This window comes from Carcharodon carcharias, chromosome 8 (genome assembly GCF_017639515.1).
Source record: "Carcharodon carcharias isolate sCarCar2 chromosome 8, sCarCar2.pri, whole genome shotgun sequence".
NCBI classification, from domain to species: Eukaryota; Metazoa; Chordata; class Chondrichthyes; order Lamniformes; family Lamnidae; genus Carcharodon; species Carcharodon carcharias.
Window position 1 is genome coordinate 150,175,373 of NC_054474.1, and position 27,010 is coordinate 150,202,382.

The 27,010-nt window shown below is 45.3% G+C and overlaps 1 protein-coding gene across 1 annotated transcript; it reads left to right on the plus strand.

Annotated features, from left to right (window-relative positions):
- Positions 1-48: 48 nt before the first annotated feature.
- zer1 (zyg-11 related, cell cycle regulator) lies at positions 49-27,010 on the plus strand. Its single transcript, XM_041194261.1, has 17 exons — positions 49-96; positions 333-502; positions 6,673-6,911; positions 9,641-9,800; positions 11,937-12,379; positions 13,899-14,075; positions 15,033-15,147; positions 15,472-15,618; positions 17,070-17,243; positions 17,806-18,021; positions 19,866-19,907; positions 21,284-21,403; positions 21,870-21,985; positions 23,328-23,516; positions 23,694-23,791; positions 25,372-25,474; positions 26,386-27,010. Exons 3-17 carry the CDS (start codon positions 6,754-6,756, stop codon positions 26,441-26,443), a joined length of 2,316 nt encoding a protein of 771 aa, XP_041050195.1. The 5' UTR covers positions 49-96; positions 333-502; positions 6,673-6,753; the 3' UTR covers positions 26,444-27,010.

Below are 27,010 nucleotides of genomic sequence, written 5' to 3' on the forward strand. Positions count from 1 at the left end.
CTCAGGAAATAGCTCCGACCAGAAACATAGGATCAAATTATTGTGCATTCACAGTGAACTTCACGATGTAAAGAAATTACCCTTTAAAAATTCTAGGTACTTACTTTCTTGTGTATTTAACCTTTAATTATGGTTCATGTTGAGCAAGTAATCCGACTAAATTAAAGCGATTTTTGTAAATTTAAACTTTGGTTCCCCGTGGTAATAGCAATCTCTAATAATAACTTAATTACTGGGTGAATAAAGCACAATGTTTAATTATTACAGATATAAATTATTAATTAAAATGATGTGGCTATTAATTTATGTTTTCTATCTTTATGTGTTTCTAGCGGATATTTTAATGGATGGACCTGTTCACCCCGGAAGTGGTTAGTGATTGACAGGCCGGTTCCGGTGAACCGGAAGTGGAGCCGGGGTTTGTTGACAGCCGCGGAGCGAATTCGATTTGGGGAAAAAGATTTAAAAAGAATCGGAGCGTCGGCGGGAGCCGGAGGAGCAGGTGGGCGGCCGGCTTGTCCCAGCCCCAGGGAGGGGGGTTAAACACAGGTTGCCCGGTAACCGAGATCGGAGAGGCCGGGGGCCCAGAGGGGGTGACTGTGACCCGGGATTTGGGGAGGGTGAGGGAGATGGAGATGGTCCAAGGGCCGGGGCTTGTGTTGGGGGAAATACAGTGAGTGTCAGTGGGCCATTCGACTGTAGGGGCCATCGCCTGATGTGATGTCCGATCCCAGCCACCGAGCAACCCTCCTCCCCCTCCTCCATCCTTATCTCCCCCTCCTCCATCCTTCTCTCCCCCTCCTCCATCCTTCTCTCCCCCTCCTCCATCCTCTCTCTCCCCCCCATCCTTCTCTCCCCCTCCTCCATCCTTCTCTCTCCCCCCCATCCTTCTCTCTACCCCCCCATCCTTCTCTCTACCCCCCCATCCTTCTCTCTACCCCCCCATCCTTCTCTCTCCCCCTCATCCTTCTCTCTCCCCCCCATCCTTCTCTCTCCCCCCCATCCTTCTCTCTCTCCCCCTCATCCTTCTCTCTCCCCCCCATCCTTCTCTCTCCCCCCCATCCTTCTCTCTCCCCCCCATCCTTCTCTCTCCCCCTCATCCTTCTCTCTCCCCCCCATCCTTCTCTCTACCCCCCCATCCTTCTCTCTCCCCCTCATCCTTCTCTCTCCCCCTCATCCTTCTCTCTCCCCCCCCCCATCCTTCTCTCTCCCCCCCATCCTTCTCTCTCCCCCCCATCCTTCTCTCTCCCCCCCATCCTTCTCTCTCCCCCCCATCCTTCTCTCTCCCCCCATCCTTCTCTCTCCCCCCCATCCTTCTCTCTCCCCCCCATCCTTCTCTCTCTCCCCCATCATCCTTCTCTCTCCCCCCCCCATCCTTCTCTCTCCCCCCCATCCTTCTCTCTCCCCCCATCCTTCTCTCTCCCCCCCATCCTTCTCTCTCCCCCCATCCTTCTCTCTCCCCCCCATCCTTCTCTCTCCCCCCCATCCTTCTCTCTCCCCCCCATCCTTCTCTCTCTCCCCCATCCTTCTCTCCCTCCCCATCCTTCTCTAGCTCCCATCCTTCTCTAGCCCCCATCCTTCTCTCACCCCATCCTCCCCCCCCCCCCCATCCTTCCCCCGTCATCCTTTCCCCCCACCCCCTCATCCTTTCCCCTCCTGGTCATCCTTTCCCCCCCCTCATCCTTCCCCCACCATCCTTCACCACCCCCCCCCGATCCTCCCCCCCCCGATCCTTCCCCCCCCCCCGATCCTTCCCCCCCCCGATCCTTCCCCTCCCCCGATCCTTCCCCACCGATCCTTCCCCTCCCCGATCCTTCCCCTCCGATCCTTCCCCCCCCGATCCTTCCCCCCCCGATCCTTCCCCCCCCGATCCTTCCCCCCCGATCTTCCCCCCCCGATCTTCCCCCCCGATCCTTCCCCCCCGATCCTTCCCCCCCGATCCTTCCCCCCCGATCCTTTCCCCCCCGATCCTTCCCCCCCCGATCCTTCCCCCCCCCGATCTTTTCCCCCATATCCTTCCCCCCTCGTCCTTTCCCCCCACCGTCCTTTTCCCCCCACTCATCCTCTTCCCCCTCATCATTTCTACCCACCTCATCCTTTCTCCTCTCCTCATCCTTTCTTCTCCCCTCATCCTTCCTCCCCCCCTCATCCTTCCTCCCCCCTCATCCTTCCTCCCCCCCTCATCCTTCCTCCCCCCTCATCCTTCCTCCCCCCTCATCCTTCCTCCCCCTCATCCTTCTCCCCTCATCCTTCTCCCCTCATCCTTCTCCCCTCATCCTTTCCCCTCCCCCTCATCCTTTCCCCCCCTTATCCTTTCCCCCCCTTATCCTTTCCCCCCCTTATCCTTTCCCCCCCTTATCCTTTCCCCCCCCTATCCTTTCCCCTCCCCCTATCCTTTCCCCTCCCCCTTATCCTTTCCCCTCCCCCTCATCCTTTCCCCTCCCCCTCATCCTTTCCCCCCCATCCTTTTCCCCCTCATCCTTTTCCCGCTCATCCTTTTCCCCCCTCATCCTTTCTCCTCCCCCTCATCCTTTCTCCTCCCCTTCATCCTTTCCCCTCCCCCTCATCCTTTCTCCTCCCCCTCATCCTTTCTCCTCCCCCTCATCCTTTCTCCTCCCCCTCATCCTTTCTCCTCCCCCTCATCCTTTCCCCCACTCTTCATCCTTCCCCCCCATTCTTCCCCCCCTATCCTTTCCCCCCATCCTTCCCCATCCCTCTCCCAGCCCCATCTTCCCCGCATCTTCTTCCTTCCCCTCATTTGCCTCCATCTTCCCCGTCTCCTCCATTACCCTCATCTCCACCCATCTATCCCCATCTCCTCCCTTCACACCATCTTCCAAACCTACCACCATCTTCTCAACCTCATCTCCCCCTTTCAGAGAACGTTTACCAGACTAATACCTGGAATGGGTGGGTTGTCTTAAGAGGAAAGGTTGGACAAACTAGGCTTGTATCCGCTGGAGTTTAGAAGAGCAAGAGGCAACTTGATTGAAACGTATAAGATCCTGAAGGTTCTTGACAGGGTGGAGGTGGAGAGGAGGTTTCCTCTTGTGGGAGAATCTAGAACTAGGGGTAGCTGTTTAAAAATAAGGGGTTGCCCATTTAAGACAGATGAAGTGAAATTTTTTCACTCAGAGGGTCGTGAGTCTTTGGAACTCTCTTCCTGAAAAAGTGGTGAAGCAGAGTCTTTGAATATTTTTAAGGCAGAGGCGGATAGATTCTTGGTAAGCAGGAGGATGAAAGGTTATTGTGGGTAAGAGGTGGGATGCAGATTTGGGGTTACAATCAGATAAGCCATGATCTTATTAAATGGCGGAGCAGGCTCAAGGGGCTGAATGGCCTAGTCCTGCTCCTTATTTATATGTTCATATGTTCGTATCTCACCCTTCTCAACCCTTCCATCTGTTCCGAAGTACTGCCATCTCCCCCCTCACCCCATTGCCTCCCATCTTCCCCCCTCACCCCTCCACCACCTCCTAGAGACTTAACTAATCCCACTTTTCAGAAACAAGGTGTTCTGACCAATGTTTATCCTTCAACTAAAACATCAGCTAATCAGGCCATTTACTTCATCACTGTTCATGAAATTGTGTGCAAATTGTGTTTTGTTTATTCTTTCATGGGGTGTGAGCCAGGGCCAATATTTGTTGTCCATCCCTAATTCCCCTGAACTTAGAAGTTTGTTAGGCCATTTCAGAGGGCAGTTAAGAGTCAACCACGTTGCCTTGGGTCTGGAGTCACATGTAGGCCAGACTAGGTAAGGACAACAGGTTTCCTCCCCTAAAGGACATTAGTGAACCAGATGGGTCTTTGACAACAATCAATGATAATTTCATGGTCACCTTTACTGAGCCTAGCTTTCAGTTCCAGATTTGTTACTTCAAATTAAAATTAAATTTAAATTGAACCCGTGTCCCCAGAGCATTAGCCGGGGGCGGATGCATGGCTTATTAGCCAAGTGACATTTACCACTACGCCACCGTCTCTCCAGGTTGCCTACATTACGACTTGAGAAACCTCAGTGAGAGGATAGGACATGATATAGGAGCCAGGTTGAAGTAAAGCAGGCTTGCTCTGTAGAATTGTTGAAGTTTGTTGGAAGAGGGGAAGGCTGATGTATATGAGATTCCATAGCTGTGTCTGTCTCCATGTCTCTCAGTGCTGGGCCCATTCCTATTGCTAGAATAGTTTGTGGTTACTAACCCTGGCTGGAGCATTTAAACAGGAGTAAGATAAGACTGACCTTAATGCTTGGTTCAACATAGAATCATACAGCCATTCAGCCCATCATACCTGTGCTGGTTCTTTGAAAGAATTATCCAATTAGTCCTACTCCACCTGTAAATTTTTCCTTTTTGATTATATCTATAGTTTCCTTTTGAAAGTTACTATTGAATCTGCTTCCATAGCCCTTTCAAGTAGCACATTCCAGATTGCAACAAGTCATAGAAAATACAGCACTGAAACATACCATTCGGCCCATCTCTGCTCTTCATGCACCTCACTAGCCTCCTCCCCTCTACACCTCATCACCTTATCACCATAACCCTCATGTATTGATCTAACTTTTACCTAAATGCAACTCACTGTTTAGAAAAAAATTTCCTCGTCTTCCCCTCTGGTTCTTTTGTTAATTATTTTAAATCTGTGTCCTCTAGCTACTGACTACCCCACCCCCACCAGTTTCTCCTCAGTTGAACAAGCATCATTTTAAACCTCTATTAAATCACCCCTTAACCTTCTGTAAATTAAGTTAATAATCCCAGCATATTTGGCAGTATTTATCAGAATATGATTCCAGTTGTAACATGTGTTGTTGAATGGTGCTCAGTATTGTCCTGTGTAGTACGGTATGTCCCAGAACCTGAAGTTTCTACTTGTTTACTTTGTCCATTACAGCTCTGTGAGCAGTTTGAAGTTATTCTAATTGTAAATAATAAAAGCCATTTAGACTCATGCCAACTAAATGAATGCGTGGAAAATGAACACCCAAATTAAACAAATAAAATGTTGCAAGACATGTCACTCAGCGCTTTCCAAATTGTTTGAATGAGTTGAACTGGCTATACAGGGAGTTCAGAGCTCAGGCTAGGAGGTTTAGAGAGCAACAACAATTCAAGAGAGCTGAGGTGCAAGAGTGGGCCTCGGGGCAGTGAATGGTCAGAATTTTCAGGGGGCAATGGTGTTTTAAGGGGAAATGATTAGTTTGGAGAGTTGGGGGAATCACAGTTGGGGGGAGCAGTGATTGATCATAAGAGTCGAAAGGCAGTGAAACCAGGAATCAGGAGGCAGTGTTGGTTGGGCAGGCCAGGAGACAGTGTTTGGTCGATGACCTTTCTTTCAAAAGGTTTCACCTTTTATAAACCCAAAGGTTCTGATGTAAGGTCACCGACCTGAAACATTAACTTGGTTTCTATCTCCACAGATGCTGCCTGGCCTGCAGAGTATTTCCAGCATTTTCTTTTTTTTTGTTTCAGATTTCCAACATCTGCAGTAATTTGCTTTTGGATTAGTTGGGAGAGTCATGTTAGTAGTGGTTGGTTGGGAAAGTCCTACAGGCAGTGATTAGTTGGGAGGAGGCAGTGATTGGTTGGGAGAGTGAGCCTGGAGAGAAATTGGTGACACTACCATCGTACCCAGGTCCCATTCGGAGAATTCAATTCCATTGATTGAGCCAAAGGGCAGGGAGGACGGATGAGTTTCAATGGGCTGAATGGTGTTGTCTCTTCTTCAATCGTGTTCTGAAGTCCTGGACTTTTGCTGGTGTTGGTCCCATGGGCAGGAGCCGCTCATTGAGGTCCCTCACCCCAACAGCCAAGATTTGTGCAGAGATTTGACAGCAGGTCATTGGACTGTAGAGAGTATCAGGGTATTCCTTACCCAATGGGCAGAAACAGTTCCAAAAAGCAGGTGCCACTGGATAGTGTTCAGTGCAGGAACCCTGGCTGATTGCCGCTCCTTCCCCCCGCCAAGACTCGAGATCAAGTATAATGGCCCTTCCATGCTGCCCAGTGAACCCAACACAGACTGGGAATCAAACCTGAGATTTTCTCACAGGCTCAGAACTGCACTGGGCTTATCAAGCCAAACAATATAAACTAGATGGTACCATTACAAAGAGGGTGGAAGCAGAAGGGATCCTTGACTTTATAAATGGAGACACAGAGTACAAAAGCAAGAAAGTAATGCTAACCCATTAGAAATCACTGATCGTAGTTCAGATGAAGTATTGTGTCCAAGTTTGGGCACTGCACTTTGTCAAGGCCTTAGAGAGGGTGCAGGGGAAGTTTACTGGAATGTGGCAGGAATAAGGACTTTAGTTAATGTGGAGAGATGGGAGAAGCTGGGATTGTCCTCCTTTGACCAGAGAAAGTTAGTGGGAGGTTTGATTGGGTATTCAAGGTTTTGATGGATTTTGATAGAGCAAATGAGGAGAAACTGTTTCCCGTGACAGGGGGACCAGTTACCAGAGGACCCAGAATTGAGATAATTGTCAAAAGAAGCGGGCGGGGGGAGATGAGGAGAAATATTTTACACAAAGAGTTGTTGTGATCTGGATTGCGTTGTCTGAAAGGGCGGTGGAAGCAAATTGAATAATAACATTCATCTGATTTAAAATTGGTAATCGTCAATACTTTCTGGTAATTGCCTGGTTTCCCCTCATTTCCCCAGCTCTCTCCTGATGTCCATGTAGCTCCAGGCAGCATCTCACCGCTCAGCCAGCTGTGAAGGAGGCAAAGGGGGCTCCCAAACATGGCGTTGTACAGCCCCGAATCACTGATGACTCTATGCACCAAGTACTGCCTGCATAACCTGGAGGGAACCCTGTGCTATATGCAAGACAATGAAACGCTGAGACTGCACCCTGACGTCTTCCTTCCCAGTGAGATCTGTGACCGTCTCGTCAACATGTGAGTCCCAAGCACAATATGGAGATGGGGGGAGAGAGGGAGACAGAGTGATCAAAAGGCCATTCCGGGGGTGATGTCAGAAAGTACTTCTTCATGCGAAGGATAGTGGAAATCTGGAACTCTGTTGCTGTTTGTGGGTGTAAATTGGCTGCCATTCCTGTATTGTAACAGTGACGGCACTTTAAAACTATTTCATTGAATGTAAGATGCCAATAGGATTGAGGGACTGAATGGCCTCCTGCTGTGAATATGGAATTGGAAATCGCTCAACAGTGCAAGTGGCTGAGGATTCACAAGATAATTATAGACAGTGAGGCTGTAACTTGGTTTGTATTCCATTGAGTTTGGAAGATTGAAGGGCGATCTGATCAAGGTATTTAATATGATAAAAGACTTTGCTAGGTTAGATACAAAGGGCGGAATCATCCCAGATTTGCTCTAAGTGTTGTATTACCCACTGGCTGTGATGGCGAGTTTTCACGCCGCATCGTCCCAAACCTGCCGCAATACTTTTGTATTCCTGTGACACCCGCCGTTTCCATGTTGGGCAAGTCCTCATTTGCCCCCCATGCCATCACCTGGCCGCTTCATCATGCCAGGCACCACATCTAAACTCCAGCCGCACTCAGTGCTTCCAGCCCAGGACTGCAGCAAAGAAGATTGCAGCCCTCGAGCACTTTTGGTCACTGTGGAGGCCCGCTGTGATGTCCTCTACCCCCTCTCTGGCCGCAGGAGGGGCAGCTACATTACCACTCCGGTTTGCTAGGTGATGGCAGTGGTGATCAGTGCCAATGTTGCACAGAAGAGGTTGGCCATCCAGTGCAAGTAGAGGAAGAATGATCTCATCACTCTAAACTCTCACACTCAAGCCCATCACACAGTCACTGGCATCTCACTCACTGATAGCTCAAGGGACATCACCACCCATTCTCACACACATAGCCTCACATGTCTATCTGGCCTCATCTCCACTGGAGACTGCCTCCTCAGCCCTCACCATCTTGAGGCCACTTGCAAAGATCAACTTGTGTTCCCACACACACCCTGAGATACTCTCTTTTCCCAATACAGCTACATCCTGCAACCTCTTCCCTTGCCGGAGGCCACTTCTACCCCTCCCCTAAGCAAGCCCTAGCCCTGCAGCAGTTGAAAAGCCACCCACATATGGCTAATCTGGTAGATAGAGACCTACCCGTGAGCCCCTGCTAAAGTGAAGTGGTGCTGTTTGTGAAGTCTGGCACTGATGACTGTGAGTGCTAACCAAAGCAAGGTAGGCAAACAAAACTTGAAGTCCTGAACGAAGTCAGCCTGCCAGGTGCACGTCGCTCATGTGCATCGGTGTGTTTTCCCACCAACATAGAAGGGCAATCTGAGTGGGGGGTGGAATGTGGATGAGCCTGGCGGTCTGGCCTTACAATGACATGCTGATATATTACAATGAGGCTCGCAACATCGGATGGCAGAGAACATGGCCCGTCATTGGTGGGCAGAGTGGACATCGCAAACTGATTTCATGACGTTGTGAAACCGATTTTTGGACTTCTCACCATATTGTCCTCTTACGCCACCGAACACGCCCGCGTCAGTCGGCATGGAAAATCCTGTCCAAAGAAACTATTTCCTCTGATAGAGGGAGTCCAGAAAATTAGAGTTGGATCTTTCAGGAAGGGTATGGTGTACAGTTTTGGTCTCCTTATTTGAAAAAGGATATAATTGCATTAGAAGCTGTTCGGAGAATGTTCTTTTTTTAATTCTTTCATGGGACATGGGCGTCTCTGGTAAGTTCAGCATTTATTGCCATCCCTAATTGCCCTTGAACTGAACGTTTCAGGGGTTAGTTAAGAATCAACCATGTTGATGTGGGCTTGGAGTCGTTTGTAGGCCAGACTAGGGTGAAAGATTTCCAAGAGGACCAGTAAACCAGATGGATTTTTAACGACAATCAATGATGGTTGTCATGGTCACCATTACTGAGATTAGTTTTCAATTCCAGATTTATTAATTGAATATAAATTCCACCAGCTGCTGTGGTGGGATTTGAACCCATATCCCCAGAGCCTGGACCTCCAGATTATTAGTCCAGTAACATTACCACTGCACCATCATCTCTCCCTTTCACTTGGCTCATTCCTGGAACAAGGGGCTTATCTTATGGAGAGAGGTTGAATAGGTTCGGCCTATACCTATTTGGAGTTTAGAAGAATGAGTGGTGATCTGATTGAAACATACAAGATCCTGAGGGACCCCAGGAGGATGTTTCCTCTTATTGGAGAGAATAGAACTAGGGGGCACAATATAAGAATAAAAAGTTTCCCTTTTAAAATGGAGATGAGGAGAAATCTTTTCTCTCAGAGGGTCGTTGGTTTGTGGAATTCTCTTCCCCGGAGAGCAGTGGAGGCTGGGTCATTGAATTTATTCAAAGCTGAGATAGACAGATTTTGGATAGACAGAGAAGTCAAGGGTTATGGGGACAGACAGGAAGATGAAGTTAAGACCACAATCAGATCAACCATATCAAATGGCAGAGCAGGTTCGAAGAACCAAATGGCCTACTCCTGCTCTTAAGTCTTATAAACAAGAAACACTTACTCACACAAAGGGTAGTGCAAATCTGGAATACTTTGTTTTCTTGCTCTTTTGTCACCCCATTCCCCTTGCAATTCATTCTTTCCACTCTCTCAATCTGTGTAAGTTTAAGAAGACTCATCCTTCGTGTGTGCATGTTCTAGGTACATGGACCTGGTGAACACAGACAACAGCTTCCAGCCACATGAGAGCTTCTTCAGCTTGTTCTCAGACCATCGGAGCACCCGGCTGACTCACATACACCTGAGGGGGATTCAGGAGGATATTGTGCAGGATCAGGACTTGGTGGCCTTTTCTAAGCAGGTACGGGTGCCATTACATTTTTTAACACCCTACCATTATTTCTATTTGTCACCCTCACTCCCCAGACTTTCACCTCCTAGTACAAGTTAGTTTGTCCAGTTGAAGCCTGTCACTTGAACGATCCTGTCCTCTGTCAGAATAACTGTGAGCTGAGAGACCGTTAGATGGAATTCTTCTTAGCTTCGGAACGGAATAGGCTGGGCATGTTTTGTTTCACCAATCATATGTCTTCTCATCGTGAAGTTGCTGATCCCTTTTTGAGGATAACATTTGACAGGACCCCAGTCATCCTGCTGACTGAACTCTTATGACGGCTACTCAGTGAGTGTCGACGAGCTGTTCAGCAATGGAAGAGGGAACCCACAACTGAACCAAATCCAGTTCATGTACTCAAGTTTTCCTATATCAGTCAGGACTGCACCCAATTCTCCCCTCCCTAATCTGGAGTCACTGAGATCAACTGATATTCACAATGCCTCCTTGGTTGAGATCAGCACTGGCCAGGGATTGAACCTGACACCTTCCTGTTTTGTATGGCTCTGCATCAAACAGGAAAAGATGTGCTATTGTAAGGAATCCTGAATAGGAAGATGAGCATAGGTTAGGATCTGGGCTCAAACAGTAGTGTAGTGGTTACAATACTGAACTAGTAACCCACTTTATCTTCTGTTCTATTCCTTAATCCCTCATGTCTGCAACAAGCCTCCCCTTAAATGCATCAATACTGTCTGCTTCAATCACACCATGTGGCAACAAGGTCCACATTCTTACCACTCATAGAATATTAGAAGGGCTACAGCACAGGAGGCCAATTCAGCCTGTCGTGTTCCTGCTGGCTCTTTGCAAGAGTTAATCAGCTAGTCCCAATCCCCTGCCTTTTTCCTGCAGCCCAGTAATTTTATTTCTTCAGATAAATATCCTCATTTAAAAGCCACAATTCACCACACTCTTGGGCAGTGCATTCCAGGTCCTAAGTGCTTGTTGCGATCCCTCCCTCCTCTCACCTCAACCCACTCCCACCCTCTCTCTCACCCCCTCCTTCTCCCTAATTCCTCCTAAATTCTTTATTTGACCTGTTAGTAAACAGTATGCTGTTCGGTATATCTTATGTTAACACAACCTTGTTCTGCACTTCCCCACAAGTGGAAACAGGTTCTCCAGTCGAACCCCTTCAGAATTTTAAAGAGCTCTCTCAGATTCTCCTCTTAGTCTTTTTCAGGGAAATGAGCCCCAACCTGCTTAATTTTTGCTGATATATGATTTTAATTATGGTTATATTCTTGCCAATCTCTCTGAATTTTCTCCAGTACTGAGAACAAATATTTTTTAAAAAAAGGATGGAGAGGAACTTCGTAAAAACTTCAGTGTACACCACTTTTGTTGCAGGTATAATCACAAGGAAAGCATAAAATATTCTGACAACATTGAATACAAGACAACTCTATAAATCGAGGCTTTAATCGAGTTTTGTGACCAGCTCAAGGATGTTTTTAAGTTATATTCAGGACATGGGCATTGCTGGCCATCTCTAGTCATGGGCATTGCTGGCCATCCCTAGTCAACTGAGTGGTTCATGAGGCCATTTCTGAGGGCAGTTAAAAGTCAGCCACGTTGGTGTGGGACTTAAGTCACATATAGGCCCAGACCAGGTAAGGGTGGCAAGCAAGTTCCCCTTACTAAAGGACGTTAGTGACCAGTTGAGTTTTTACCACAATCCAACAGCTTCATGGTCACTTTTACTGATCCCAGCTTTTTATTCCAAGATTTCCTTTTGAACTGAATTCAGATTCTCAAACTACCTCCAGATTCGAACTTGTGTTCTCTAGGTACTAATCCAGGCCTAGGAACATAGAAGTAGGAGTAGGCCATTCAGCCATTGAGCCTGCTCCACCATTCAATACGATCATGGCTGATCATCCACTTAAATGCTTTTTTCCCACACTATCCCATACCCCTTTATGTCATTGGTATTTAGAATTACTCTGGATTACTAGTCCAGTAACATAGCCACTACACTAGGGTACTTTGGTGTTTATAAGTTGTAAGATCAGAGATCACAATGTGTTGTTGCTTAGTAACCCAATGCCTGTTGACTCTGTTTCCATGGTGACTACCAATTCTGCTTGTGTTCTTCAGGATCTGGTTGAGCTCCGACTGGTTAACTGCGAGAAGCTCTCGGCCAAGAGCCTGCAGACTCTAAATAACTTCCGCAGCACGTTGGTTTCCCTCAGCCTGTTTGGCTGCAAGAACATTTTTTATGAGGAAGAAAACCCTGGTGGCTGCGAGGGGGACAATGAAAGCCTGGTGAACCCCACACGGCAGGTCCTGGTCAGAGACTTCACCTTCACCGGCTTCCACAGGCTCTGCTTCCTCAACCTGGGTCACCTGACTGATGGAGTGAATGTGGACCGACTCCTGCGGCCGCTTACTTCCCTTACCTCGCTTGATCTCTCTGGAATCCAGATCAACGACATCCAGTTCCTGCTGCAGTGGCAGAAGCGGCTTGGGTCACTGGTGCTGTACAACATGGACCTCTCTGAGGAGCACATCTGGGTCCTCCTGCAGCTCACTAACCTCAGGTGGGGGTAATGTGCTTCTAGGTCAGGGTCATATGGCAGCTTAAGGTTCAGAATCTTAATTCCTCCTTCCCCACACTCGTTCCCTCCCACACCACCGCGTCTCAGTAGCAACAGCTTGTGCCTTTAAAATAGTAAAACGTCCCAAGGTGCCTCACAGGAGTAATATCAGACCAATTTTGCCACCGGGCCATAAATGGAGATACTAGGACAGGTGATCAAATGATTAGTCAAAAAGGTAGGTTTTATGGAGCATATTAAAGGAAGAACGACAGGCGGAGATGTTTAGGGAGGGAATTCTAGAGCTTAGGGCCCAGGCAGCTGGAGGCACGGCTGCTAATGGTGGAGTGACTAAAATCTGGGATATGCAAGAGGCCAGAATTAGGGTATTGCATGTATCTCAGAGGATCGTAGGGCTGGAAGAGGTTGCAAAAGTAAGGAGGGGTGAGGCCGTGGAGGAATTTGAAAACAAGGATGAGAATTTTAAAATCGAGGCATTGCCAGGCTGAGAGCTAATGTAGGTTAGTGGCCATGGGGGTGATGGGTGGATGGAACTCAGTGCAAGTTTTCCCCTGTTGACAATGTCACAGTAATTCCACAGGGTTTCTGCTGATCTCCTGCTATAAGCCCGTAGGAAAATTACTGAGACTTAGTTTCGCTGTACTCCTGCCTTTCTTGGGTGTTCTGGATGGGTATAATTTATTCCTCAGCATAAAAGGATTTACAGCATAGATGTCAGATGTTCACAGATTTATTAAGTGTACGTTTTTGAAAGAAATAAAGAATTGCACATCTGTCATGCCTTTCATGACCTCATTACTTCCTAAATTTGTTAAATTACAACAATGACGATAGATACTTAGTAACTTAGAGAAACGCGGCAGTCAATTTGCATACTGCAAGCTCCCACAACAGTATTGTGATAATGACTAGTTTTCTTTGTTGTTGTTGGTTGAGGGATAAATATTAGTCAGGGAACTTGGGAGAACTCTGGGAGGTGGACCAAACCTTGGTTTAGAACAGGTAGGGGTGAATGAGTCAAATCTCTACAAGAACACGAAAAAATAGGAGCAATAGATCATGTGGCCCATCGTGCCTGCTCCACCATTCAATATGATCATGGCTGATCTTGGGCTTCAACTCCCATTTTCCCACCCATTGCCCACATCCTATAATTCTCTGCGAGACCAAAAATCTGTCTATCCCAGCCTTAAATGTATTCAACAATGGAGCATTCACAAACCTCTGGGTTAGAGAATTCCAAGGATTCACAACCTTTTGACTGAAGTAATTTCTCCTCATCTCAGTCCTAAATGATCAGCCCCTTATCCTGAAACGGTGCCCTTATGTTTTAGATTCCCCGACCAGCAAAAACAATCTCTTCATCTCTACCCTGTCAAGCCGCTTCAGAATTTTGTAGGCTTCAATGAGATGATCTACTGTAATTTTGTTGTAACCTGAATACATCAAGCTTAAAATCTTTCTGCACTGTTGCGCTCTATATATTGTTTATCTTCTGCAGACATTTGGACATTTCCCGTGACAGAACTTCTAGTTTTTACAAATTCAAACTGACCCGGAAAGTCCTCACTGCCTTTGCGCAGAACCTCAAGAACCTCGTCTCATTGGATATCTCAGGGCACTTGATGCTGGATAACTCTGCAATCTCAAGCCATGACGAAGCCCTGGGCCCTGCAAGGTAAGGCCTGAGGCCTAGCCAAATACCTAAGTAGAAAAGTACTTTTACTGGTCATATTTTCCAGGGCCACTTTTGAATCTTTAACAAAAACATGTTGCTTTCATTCTTTTTGCATCTTATCAAGCTTTCAAAATGTTCCATGGCTGGTGAATTGTTTTGAAGTGCAGTGGTAATGTAGCCAAGCCCAGTGGCTAATTTAGGCACAACCAGGTCCCACAAACAGCAATGAGATGAATGACCAGCTGATTGGCTTTGGGTGGTGTCTGTTTAGGGAGGAATTAGGCCCTGGCCAAACTACCTGCCCCTCTTCGAATAACTATACAGAGACTCCCACCTCTGAATCAGAAGTCGTGGGTTCAAGGTCACTCCAGGACGTGAGTACATAATCTCGGCTGACACCCTAGTGTGGTACTGAGGCATTGTTCTATTGACAGAGGTGCTGTCCTTTGGATACAAGGTTAAAATTAAGCCCAAGTAGCCTACCATAGTGGTTCAGGTAGATGTTGAAGATCCCCTGGTACTCTTGGAAGAATTTGTAGGGGAGTTCTCCCAGTTTCCCAGCTAACATTAATCTTTTAATCAATAAATCCATTTAATCAGTCCATTCCTCTGTGGGAATTTAGGACAATAATTTGCATTTATGTCTCAAGGTAGCTCACGGGAGCGTAATCAGACAAAAATTGACACCAAGTCAAAGAAGGAGATATTAGGACAGGTGACCAAATCCTTGGTCAAAGAGCTAGGTTTCAAGGAGCATCTTAAACGAGGAGAGAGAGGTAAAGAGACAGAAAGTGTTATGAAAGGAATTCCAGAATTTAAGGCCTAGATGGCTGAAGGCACAGCTACGCATGATGGGGGACAAAGTATATCATTGTGTGGGAAGTGCCTGGAGATGTTTCTGAGAGATGTGATGGGACTCCATTACTGCACTAATTGGCCTCATGCTTTTGTATTCAGTACTGAGCCACAGAAGAGCAGCATTGAGCCATTCCGTCTACTGAATAGATCCTTTCAGTTCCTGGGACTGTTTGACACCACACTATGTAATCTAACTCATATTCCTGCCTACAAGGTAAGTGAGGCTGGCCTTTCCTCACAGTTAGCCTTTATAAGATCATTTAGGATGCACGTGTGTGTCTGTGTATGCATGTCCATCTGTGCATGTGTTTCCAAGTGTGTGTGCTTGTGTGTGAGTGCATCTGTCCATTCATGTGTGTATCTGTATGCATGTGTGTTCTCATCGTTCCCATGACATATGTGCATGTGTTTGTGATCTGCTATAATTGCTTGAGGCTAGAAGAGAACCATTGTAAGAACTTTAGAGCCTTTGTGCAGGGTTTGTGTTTTTATTTGGCTGATCTGCAAACTCAGCTACAGATTGTGCTTCTGTTGCTAGATAACTGGTGAAGCAAATGAGGATCAAATCCTGAACGCCATAGAAGCTTACACTGAATATCGACCAGAGATTGCATCACGCGCAATAAACCACCTCTTCGATATCGCACGGATCGAACAGTGTGACCAACCATTGCGTGCTCTACAGGTAAGATTCAACGGTTAAGTTCAGTTGACTGATGCAGGACAGTTTTAGAATGCTACTGAAGCCTGCTTTAATAATGTCAATGTAAAGAGATCATTGCTTCCTCCAGGCGAGGTATTAAACTTTGTTACAGGATCCACTTTGTGACATTTCCCTTTTTAGCACCAAGGTCACTGTTGTCACGCAGTGCATTCAGAGTAGAATGACGTTGCCCTATCAATGTTGTGTCTCCATGGAATTCCAGCTGTTTGTGCAAATAGTAAGAATTTTGTCTTCTAAAGATGATAATTTTATCATTTCTTTGTTAGTTACTACCTTAAATGGGCCAATGTTCCTTTTACAGAGTTTACAATAAAAACACAAGCTTGATGCAAGGAGAAAGTTGGTCAGATGAAGTAATTTAAAAAACTAAAGAGCTTAAAAATTTCCCCTCCGCCTCCAAAAAAACCTTACAAGATAAAGATAAAGTTAGGAAACAGCCTGATGTTCTAAAGGGAAGAAGGTGTAATTAATGTTCTGGAAGGACATGGTCAAACCCTTCGCCCAAACCAAGCTTTGGATCTCCTTGAAAAAATTATTTTTTTATTATTGAGAAACTCCGGTTTGTGACGGAATCAAATTTGAAAAGAAGAGAAAGCATGGTGAATGGGGAAAGAGTGATCTGATGACACCCCGCAAAGCTTCTAACATCCTGTAATTTGATTCAAATGGAGAAATGGTTTCCAGATGCAGGCAATTGTTGGCCTCGAGATATATAGGTTCATCTGAGAAAGAATGAAGCAAATAAAAAAACAATTACATTTAAATCAAATTAAAGTGTGCTCTGGAATTCCCTCCCCAGTCCTTGAAGATGCTCCTGAAAATCAAGCTTTTGGTCACCTATTTAATATGTGTCCAATTTTGTTTGACAACGCTCCTGTGAAGCACCGTGGGCTGTTTTACTATGTTAAAGATGCTGTAGAAATGCAAGAGCTTGTTGGTGGATACCGGAGGGAGGAAAGAAGGTAACTTGTTCCAGGATTTTGAAATCCAAAGAAGGAATGACTTAGGTTTGGCGATACAATCATGAGAAAAAGAGGAGCTAAGCTGTCAATCTATTCTGTACCAGCATGATGAAACTCCAACATCTCTAACCTCCACCCTGGAGAAACACAGGATCAGAGAAACTACCTTGGGCCAATTTAGGAAAAAACTTTTGGAAGTTCCTTTGCAATCCTAAAAGATGCTTGGACTGTGGGAGATCATAGTCATAATGTGATGCAACCGGATCTGAGTATACATATGGCACAGAGGGGAATATAATGTTAAGGGAGAATGAGGATGGTGTAGGGAGGTGAAGGGAAGGCTATTTGCAGAGAGAAGCATTTTAAGATTTGCTGTTCACATTGATAGTGATGAAATAGAGAGAAGGAGACAGTGTTTGTTTAAAAATCTTTCTTGTTTCTTTGTTGTAGCTGGTGATCTCCGCGCTGAAGTATCACAAATTTGATAAAAGTGTTCAGGTGACGGGCAGTGCGGCTCTCTTCTACCTGACTGGCTCAGATTACCGGCATGAACAGAGTATCAAACTCCGCCGGCAGGTCATTCAGGTGGTGCTGAATGGTATGGAGTCTTACCAAGAGGTGACGGTACGAATATATCCATTCAACTCATAAATGTTTACCTTTAAACTGTGGTCTGCTTCAATGGTTTGTATTTTAAAGTTCTTATATCACTGCTCTGTTCACAATAAACACATGTACATGTTTCGTTTGTCAGTCACTGAAGATTTGTGCAAAATACAGATTGGTGGTTGCAGTGACACTCCTGTCTTAACGCCTTTCACTGCTCCCACACCTCCACCATCCCACCAGCTTCTGCTGATTCAAGTTGCACTCAGTATCCTCACTCACATCCCACTATCATGACCTTGACATCATAACACAATATCATTGTTTCAAAATCACCACCCTTGTTTCGGATTCCCCGAAACCCCTGGCTACCTAACTGAGTGACCTCCTGCTTCACAGTGGTCACCGCTCCTGGCGCTTTCTCTCCCCCCCAATTCCTGGCGCTCTCTCCTCTCACTCACTCCCCTCACTGCCACTCTTCTTCTAACACTGGCCACCCCTTCACCATTTGATTTTTACTGTGTACTCAGTAATACTTTTTCTCCTGAGTCTCACTCTCGATTCCTTCCTGGCAATACAGGTACAACGGAACTGCTGCTTGACGCTCTGTAACTTCAGTATTCCAGAGGAGCTGGAGTTCCAGTACCGAAGGGTCAATGAGCTGCTTCTCAGTATCCTCAACCAGACCCGGCAGGACGAGTCCATCCAGCGCATAGCAGTGCATCTTTGCAATGCACTGGTCTGCCAAGTTGACAATGATCACAAGGAAGCAGTGGGGAAAATGGGATTTGTCACAGTAAGTATGGTGATGCTTAAGACTGGGCAGAACATCGTGCTATTGCATCATTGTTGTTGCAACATGCTCCAAACACCTCTTATGAAGTTAGTATGGAAAAATCACAGAATCACAGAATTATTATGGTGTAGAAGGAGGCCATTCGGCCCATCGTGTTTGCACCGACTCTCCGACATTTAAACTTAGTGCCAATCTCCTGTCTTTTCCCTGTAACCCTGCATATTGTTTCTGTTTAAATAACCATCCAATGCCCTCTTGAAAGCCTCAATTGAACCTGTCTCCACCACACTTCCAGACAGTGCTTTCCAAACCCTAACTACGCACTGTGTGAAGTTTTTTCTCACCTTGCCTTTGCTTCTTTTGCAAAACACTTTAAAACTGTGCCCTCTGGTTCTCGATCTGTTTACGAGTGGGAACATTTTCTCCCTATCCACTCTGCCCACGTCTGGATCCACGTAGCACATTCCAAAGTGGCCTCTGCATTTATTCACCCTTCATAAACCCAAAGTAAACACGTGATCCCACAAACAGCAGTGTGATAATGTCTAGATAATCCGTTTTCAGCATATTGGATGATGGTTACATTTTGTCCAGTATATCAAGGATAACTCCCCTGTTCTTCTTCCAATATTTTATGTCCACCAGAGAGGGCAGACGGAGCCTCGGTTTAATGTTTCATCTGAAAGACGCTACCTCTGATAGCGAATAGCCCTCTTGGTAACTACACTGGGAATATCAGCCTGGATTTTGTGCTCAAGACCCTGCAGTGAGATGAAGCTCACAGCCTTGACCTGGAAAAGAAAGTTAATTTGGCAAATCCTAGCTCATTCATCCTGAAAGACTACATGTCATCCAACTGTTTCTTAAATGAGTTCAAGACTTTTCTGTTCACTGCCATACGAAGACTCTGTTCTGCATGTTGGTCACACTTCATCTGACAAACTTCTTGACATCAGTCCTACAATTGTCTTTTACAACCTTGAATCTCTGTTCCCTTATCCTTTAGTTACAGTTTAGTTGAAGTAGTGTGTTGGATCTACCTTCTCCACATGCTTTACTACCTTACATACTTCTACCAGGTTACCTCTCACTTGCCTCTCTTCGAGGCTTACTTAATACTGCTAACAGTTGGTGCTTGAGGTCACAAGGCCTAATAGAGAGAACAAGCGTGGTCTTGCTTGTCTTTTCTCACCTCTCTTAATGTATGTTTGTTTGTTGAAATAGCCAAAAGCTTCTAAAGTCATTCCTCATAACTCACTCACTAGAGGTCAACTTCTTTGAAATAGCTTTTCATCATTTTCTGCAGCCTGCCCTTCAGCAAAAATTGTTTGAGCAGTAATTGTATTGGATGCTCCCAGTGGTCAGATTTGTTAAACAGTTGGGACTAGGGGTTTGCAGGGTGGGTTTGATTGTCGAACATCTGCAATAATATCTGTTTGTTAGTTGAATAATATACATATGGGAGGATCTAGTATTTTGGCCCACTGTTTAAAAATAAGGGGTCACCCATCTATGACAGAGATGAAGAGAATTTTTTTCTCTGAGGGTTGAGTTTTTGGAACTTTATTCCTCAAAAGGCGGTGGAAATAGTCCATGAATATTTTTAAGGCAGAAGTTGATAGATTCTTGATAAGCAAGGGGGTGAAAGGTTTTCAGGGGTAGGTGGGAATGTGGAGTTGAGGTTACAATTAGATCAGCCATGATTTTATTGAAAGGCGGAGTAGGCTTGAAGGGCCAAGTGGTCTACTCCTGCTCCTAATTCATATGTTTGTATGTGTGCATTTATGCTTTATAGAGACCTCCTGGACTATGCTGTTGACCTGTTTTAATGTGTTTTCTTTCAGACAATGTTGAAGTTGATTCAGAAGAAATTGACTGACAAAGTGGTAAGTTTAAAGGAAAGAAACTGCTTTTATATAGTGCCTTTCACCACTTCACAAATAACGAAGGACTTAATGAAACATAACCATTGTTGTAACTTAGAAAACAGAGACATCAATTTGTGCACGGCAAGATCCCACAAACATATTATTACCAGGTAATGTGTTTTAGTGATGTCAGTTGAGGGGTCAGTATTGTCCAGGACACCAAGGAGAACTCTTCTGCTCTTCTTCACAAAAATGGTCTTGGAAATTTTTTAAGTCTATCGCAGTTTAAAGTCTCATCCAAAATAGCTGTACCTCCAATAGCACAGTGCTCCCGCAGAACCGCACTGAAAAGTCAGCCTCAGTTTTGTGCTTTTGTCTCTGGAGTGGGGCTTGAACCCACAACCATCTGATTTGCAGGCGAGCGATTGTGCTATCCACTGAGCCACAGCTGAAAGTTATGTTTCTTTTCCCTGCCATTCTCTCTGGAAGGTGCTAGCAATTAACCTGGAATTCTGTAGGCAGTGCCAGTCCTCCAGTATCCCACCACCACCACCACCACCACCACCACCACCACCACCACCACCACCACCACCACCACCCCCCCCCCACCCCCGGCCAAGTAGCTTTTCTTCACCTGTGAGCTCAGAAAGTATGTGGGATGGGTTACCCAGTGCTGACTGTGTGGGGACATGCACCATGAAGCTCACCTGTAAACCAGGCAGACCAGCAGGTCACAAATTCATTCCTCAGATTGCATGGTGCTAGCTGACCTGAGCCAGGACCAGTAATTCAAATAGCACAATTGACTTCCTAAAGCTGGTGAGAGCCAGGTGGAAAATTGTCCAATGTCCCTGTTCCTGATTCCCACTCTGAAGTGCACATTTGTAGGCAAAAATTGGATGAAGACAGGACGGTGTTCAGCTGCTCCCCAGAATTGTCACTTATTGTCCAGGATCATATGTCAGTCACAAATTTGGAAGACATTTTGGGGGCAAAACGATTGTTTTGGTAAATTTTTCTGTGAATTTATTTCGCTTTCACCTCCCAAGTCCAGTATTCAAATTGCAAGTAATCTGTTTGTTTCTGTCCTAAAAGCAGAAAATGCTGCAAATGTTCAGCAGGTCTGTTAGCACCTGTAAAGAGAGAAACATGTGGTTTCATCAGTGGTTCTGATGAAAGGTCATCGATCTGAAATGTTAACTTTATTTCTCTCTCCTCACCTGCCATCTGTTTCCAGCGTTCTCTGTTTTTATTGAAGATTCCAGTATCCACAGTATTTTGCTTTCGTTTCTGCCCTTTTTTGGTCCATTAAGCACATTGATCAGGACACCTGTGAGCTTGAGTGAGAAACATTTCTACCATATCTCTTGTCCCCTTTTTTTTTCTCTGGACAGTGTGACCAAGTTATGGAGTTTTCATGGAGTGCGCTATGGAACATTACAGATGAGACTCCCGATAACTGTGAGATGTTCCTAAACTGCAATGGAATGAAGTTGTTCCTTGAATGTTTGAATGTAAGTTTCTCCTTGGAGCATGTGACCTTATTTTTACATGAACAATATGCAGTTAAAAATCATTTAATTGTCTCTGTTTTGTCTTGGCTGATACTGCAGTTTGGAGGATAGTCAGAGGTGGTTTCTTCTATAGTTCTCATTTACCTGCAGGCTGTAAGAGCCTAGCTACGAGTGGTGGAGGTTGTGGAAGCCCAACCGTGATTGGCTGTGAGAGCCTGGCAGTGAATGGTGGAGGATATGGGGGACCAGCTGTAATTGGTCATGGGGTCCCTGTTGTGATTGGCTGTGGGGACCCAGCTTTTGATTAGCTGTGGGGCCCCTAGCTGTGATTGGCCATGGGGCTTCCAGCTGTGATTGGTGCAGGATGCGGGAGCAGGTTCGAGTCCGCTGAATACTCTGATTATCCGTTCTCTGCATCCTGTTTTTCTTTTCGCTCCCATTATTCTTTATCCTCCGTTAAACCTAGGAATTCCAAGGAAAGCAAGAATTACACAGGAACATGTTGGGACTGCTGGGAAATGTCGCTGAGGTCAAACATTTACGGCCACATCTGATGACCACCCAGTTCATTAGTGTCTTCAGGTTAGTGTTTTTAAAAATCTCTGGGGACAAGTCACCTATGCATGATATAAAAAGTTATTTTAATGATTTGCCCTTCCACCCCACACAGCCCCTCACTCAGCCCCAATTACTGTTTATGCTGTAGTCAAATTATCACCAAACTATTTTTTTATCTTATTATATTTCACCCAATAATGTTACATATTTTCTTTTTCCCCCTCCTCTAATATTCCCCTCTGCACGTTCCACACATCATTCCCCAGCTGAGGAGGCACTCAGCTAACCTGCTCCTACCTAGTCATAGAATCTTAAAGCACAACGGGAGGCCATTCAGCCCATCGTGTTTGCACTGTGTCTTTCTCCTCAGAACCCTGCAAGATTTTCCTTTTCAAGTATTCATCTGATTCTCTTTTTGAAGTTATCATTGAATCTGCTTCCACCGCCCTTTCAGGCAGCGCCCTCCAGATCATAATAGCTCTCTGCATAAACAAGTTCTCGTCTCCCCTTTTAACTTCTTTGTCTCGCCAACTCTCCCACCATTGCAAACAGTTTCTTCTTATTTACTCTATCAAACCCTTCATTATTTTGAACACCTCTAGTAAATCTCCTCTTATCCTTCTCTGCTCTAATGTGAATAATTCCAGCTTCTCCAATTGCTCCACACGACTGGTCTATATTCAAATTCTTCTTTGTGCAGGAGCAGTGTTGGGATTGACAGTTTCCACATCCAGTGCAGCATTCCTGTGTCTGTTATTGTGAACATATTGTTTTAGGATTAGTTAGGAGATGGACCTTGCCCTACCCTAGTGCAGTGTGTTAGGATGTAGGCTATTCTGACCATCTGCCCTGTCTTTTCTTTTCATCTTATAAGATAAGTAGGGAAAGTGATTCTCGCCATGACGTCATCTTTCAGACTCTTGTGGGTAGCCAAGGGAGGAAATCAGCCTCCTGTTTTATATTCTGCCCCATTTGACTTTCCTTTGCCAATCTAATCCCATCAATTACCTGCCATGAGTCACCTGCCAGATAGGTTAGGTGTCTGACAGTGTCTTGTAAAAACATAAGAAATAGGAACAGGAATTAGCTATTTGGCCCCTTGAGCCTGCTCCGCCATTCAATAAGATAGTGGCTGATCTTCTCGTGTTTCGATTTCCTCATCTCCATCCAACCCTGATACCCTTGATTCCCTTGTTCTGCATAATTTTACTCCATTATAAAAAGCATTGAAAATGCTGTATTGTCCATGGATCTACAGAGTCTTGACACCTTGTGACCGTATTTACAGCAATGTGTCCGCATTTATAATGAAAAGTCACCAACCCCGCTCCAACCCCCATCATTTTATTGCATGTTTCCCTTACAGCCGTCTCTTAGAAAGTAACGCAGATGGGATTGAGGTGTCATATAATGCCTGTGGAGTTCTGTCACACATCATATTTGATGGGGATGAAGCCTGGGCTATTGCAGAACCACGGCGCGTGGAAGTGATGGATCGAATGTGGCGAGCTATCTCCAGCTGGGATGAAAATTCAAGAAGAAACATTAATTACAGGTGAGAAGTGGAATCAATCATAATGGCAGCGGTCTGGGCTGTGGCAGGTGTGTTTTGAGCTTTGAATTGTTTTGGCCAATGGCAGCATATCTTGGCCAGTGGCGATGTGTCTTGGCCAGGGACAGAGTATTCTGAACACTAAGACAGTTTGAGCTGAGGATTCCTTCATCTTTTCAGGTCTTTTGAGCCAATTCTGCGCCTCCTCCCTCAGCGAGTAGCTCCAGTCAGCCAACATTGGGCAACATGGGCACTGTTCAACCTCACATCTGTCTATCGTAAGTACCGGATACTGATACACCTCTTAATCTGTAACACAGAGTGCATGTCTTGACAAACAGAGGACCGGTTGAGCAAGGAATATGCAGGCCTGCCTCAAGCCTGTTTCTGTCTGTGTATGCCTGTGATTGACAGGACAGCACATCATTCTGTTAATCCTGTTTGATAATAACTGGCCTTTAGCCAAATCATTGCCTCCAATATTTTGTCATTTCAATTTCTCTTAGTCCCTCCCTTGTACAGACTCTTGCTCATTTACCCTCTGTGCCGCTTTATGAATGTCTGACTAACTCTTTCTCTGGGGCTCATTGTGTGGTACTGAGTCCTATGGAGGAGGAAGATACCAGATTCACTGCTCCTGTCTGGACTGAGTTGACTATCTTTAGGCCTAGTCGTGATAAGGGCTCTATAATTGGCTTCAGCACCTTAGGGTTGGTAAGAGTGGAAAATAATCAGCTACGATTCCTGCTCCTGGTGGAACAACTTTTCATGGTCATTTTTATTGATCACAGCTCTTTTATTTCCAGATATTTCTCATGGAATTCAGATTCTCAAACTCTCTCGTGGTGGGATTTAAACTTGTGCTTTCTACATTGTTGTTCCAGGCCTATAGATCGCTATTGCAGGAACATAACTTCAAGGAGCATTAATTCTCATCCTTGTTTTTGAACCTCCTGTGGCCTTCTCACCTCCTTAACTTTTTCCAGCTCTACAACCATCCGAGATCGCTGCAATCTTCCAATTCTGGTCTCTTGCACATCTCCGATTTTCATTACTCCGCCATTCATGGCCGTGCCTTCAGCAGCCTTAGCCCTAAGCTCTGGAATTCCCGCCCTAGCTACGCCTCTCCATCTCTTTCTCCTCATTTAATGTGCTCCTTAGAACTTAACTCTTTGACCAAGCTTTTGGTCAGCTGTCCTAACATCTCCTTACCAGACAAGGTGTGAAATTTTGTCTGATTTATGCTGCTATGAAGCAACTTGGGATGTCTTACTATGTTAGAAGCATTAGATAAATGCAATTTGTTGTTTAAGAGTTAACCATGTAGTCTGGACAGGAGTCACATAAGCCAGATCAGGTTGGGGTGGCAGAGGTCATGTCCTGAAAGGCATTCATAGATTGATACAGCACAGAAGGAGGACATTCAGCCCATTGTGCCTATGCTGGGATTAATGAACTTGTGCTTTCTTGGCAATTTCACAACTTGCTATGGCAGGATTTGAACTTGCAACCTCTGGATCACCCACTCAGTACTATAACCACCAACACTAGAATATCCTATGCTGGGGAAATTCAGTCTATGCTATGGCCAATCCTAACACAGACACAATGGTCCGAGTGGCCTCCTTCTGTAAATTTTCAGTGTTTCTGTGATATGTCCTTGTGAGGAAGAGGGCAAAAGATTTTACTGTACAGCCCTCTGAACCCCAAATGTTGAATTTCAAACACCAGGTTTACAGAAACTATTGAAATGCGGTTGGAGGTAAAATGTTGCGTTGTAAAGTTCAGCACTGTTTCAAGTGTTGCATCTGAGCTGAAGCTCTTTGTGAACCTGCCGTTTAATGGTTTAAATCCTTAGCTGAGAAATACTGCCCATTGCTGATAAAAGAGAATGGAATTGAACTGCTGAAGGGAGTGATCGAGAGCGATGCGGCTAGACCGGAGACCAAAGTGATGGCAAGGTACATGAAGCACTCAAACTCACGATTGTGTGTATGTGTCCCATTCAGGATGTGTTAAGCCAGAAGTCATAGGGCAGGCATGGTTCAATCCAATCCTTTAACCACTGATTTCTAGGTTTCAACCCAACCCAGATTCACGGAACAAATTTCTCCCTAAGATCCAAACTCAAATGAGTTTTTAGTCACAATCAAACTCATTGTGAGGTGAAACTCCTAAAATTGCCCCCAAGTTGACAGTTTCATTTACACTAGAGTTTAGTTGAAGCTGCATCCAAAGGGCTAGAGCAGCCTCCCAGTCCCTAGAAATCCATCCTTGAAACCCAGGCAACCTGTTTGTGTTGAATATTTCTTGCTCACAGACTTGTCCCATTGAATTTCCTGAGCATGAGGGTTTGGAAAAGGGCTGTTCCTATTACTGTTTTCCCATTAGCAGATGAATCCTAAATCAGAACACCGAGATCTGTGAGTATCATTAGCTCAAAATATCTGCAGATTAATAGGGACAAGGGTTTTAAACTTAAAGCGTGCCATTCCCCCAACCAAAAGCTCCATCATATGTACCCATTCAGCCCTAATAATAAAAGATAGGATACCCCTGGATTAGATAACTGATGAGAGAAATGGAAATGTTGCCCATCCATCAGGGGGAGCATTTCTGAGGTTGAATTAGCATGAACCTGAACATGAGTATCCCTTCTGTGTTGTGCTGACCTGGGACTTGCAGACTCTGCTTACAATAAGTAGAGGGGAATAAAATGCCTTCTGATGAGCAGCAACATTCAAATGCACTTGCTGAATATAATTCAGACTATTATAGAACTAGAGAACAAAAAAAATGTTAATGCACAATTGAGGCTGTTCACTAAACCATTTGAAACCACAATTTATTCTTCTGTTTCTCCATTCAACAGCCAGGTCATCAGTTTCTGCGAGAACTTTAGAGAGGAGCGGATGGACACATCCAGATAAAGGCTGAGGATGAGCTATCACCTACTCTCACTACTTCCTGTCATGCGCGGCATCTGTGTAAATAATGAGGAACCTTCTGTCCTGCTACACAACAATGCATCAGATGCATCGTATGGCGGAGCCTCTGTGCGTGACACACTGTTTCACGATGACACGCAGGGGAAACATTTGGTGTTGCACAAGAAAATGTTAATTCACATCATTTTTATTGAATGAGGCATTAGCGTTTTCTCTCTCTTGCTCTTTTCTCTCTTTTCCTCTGTCCCTCTTCATTTTCTTTATTCTGTCATACTTTCCTTATCTCCATGCTTTCTCAATCTCTTTCTTTTTCTCTCACTTTCCCTCCCTTGTGTTTCATCGCTATCTGTGGCATTCTTGCCACCTCTATCTTTCTCTTTCCATTCTGTCTCCCTCTGTCCCCCTTTCCTTCCTTACTATCTCTCTGTAAATTGTGCTTCCATGGTTTGTCTTGAATCTTTTTGATTGTGCCAGTTACTCAAATGTCAACGGTTATAAACTTTTAGGAGAAAGACAAACAGAATAATTAATAAATGATTTGTTGTTGAG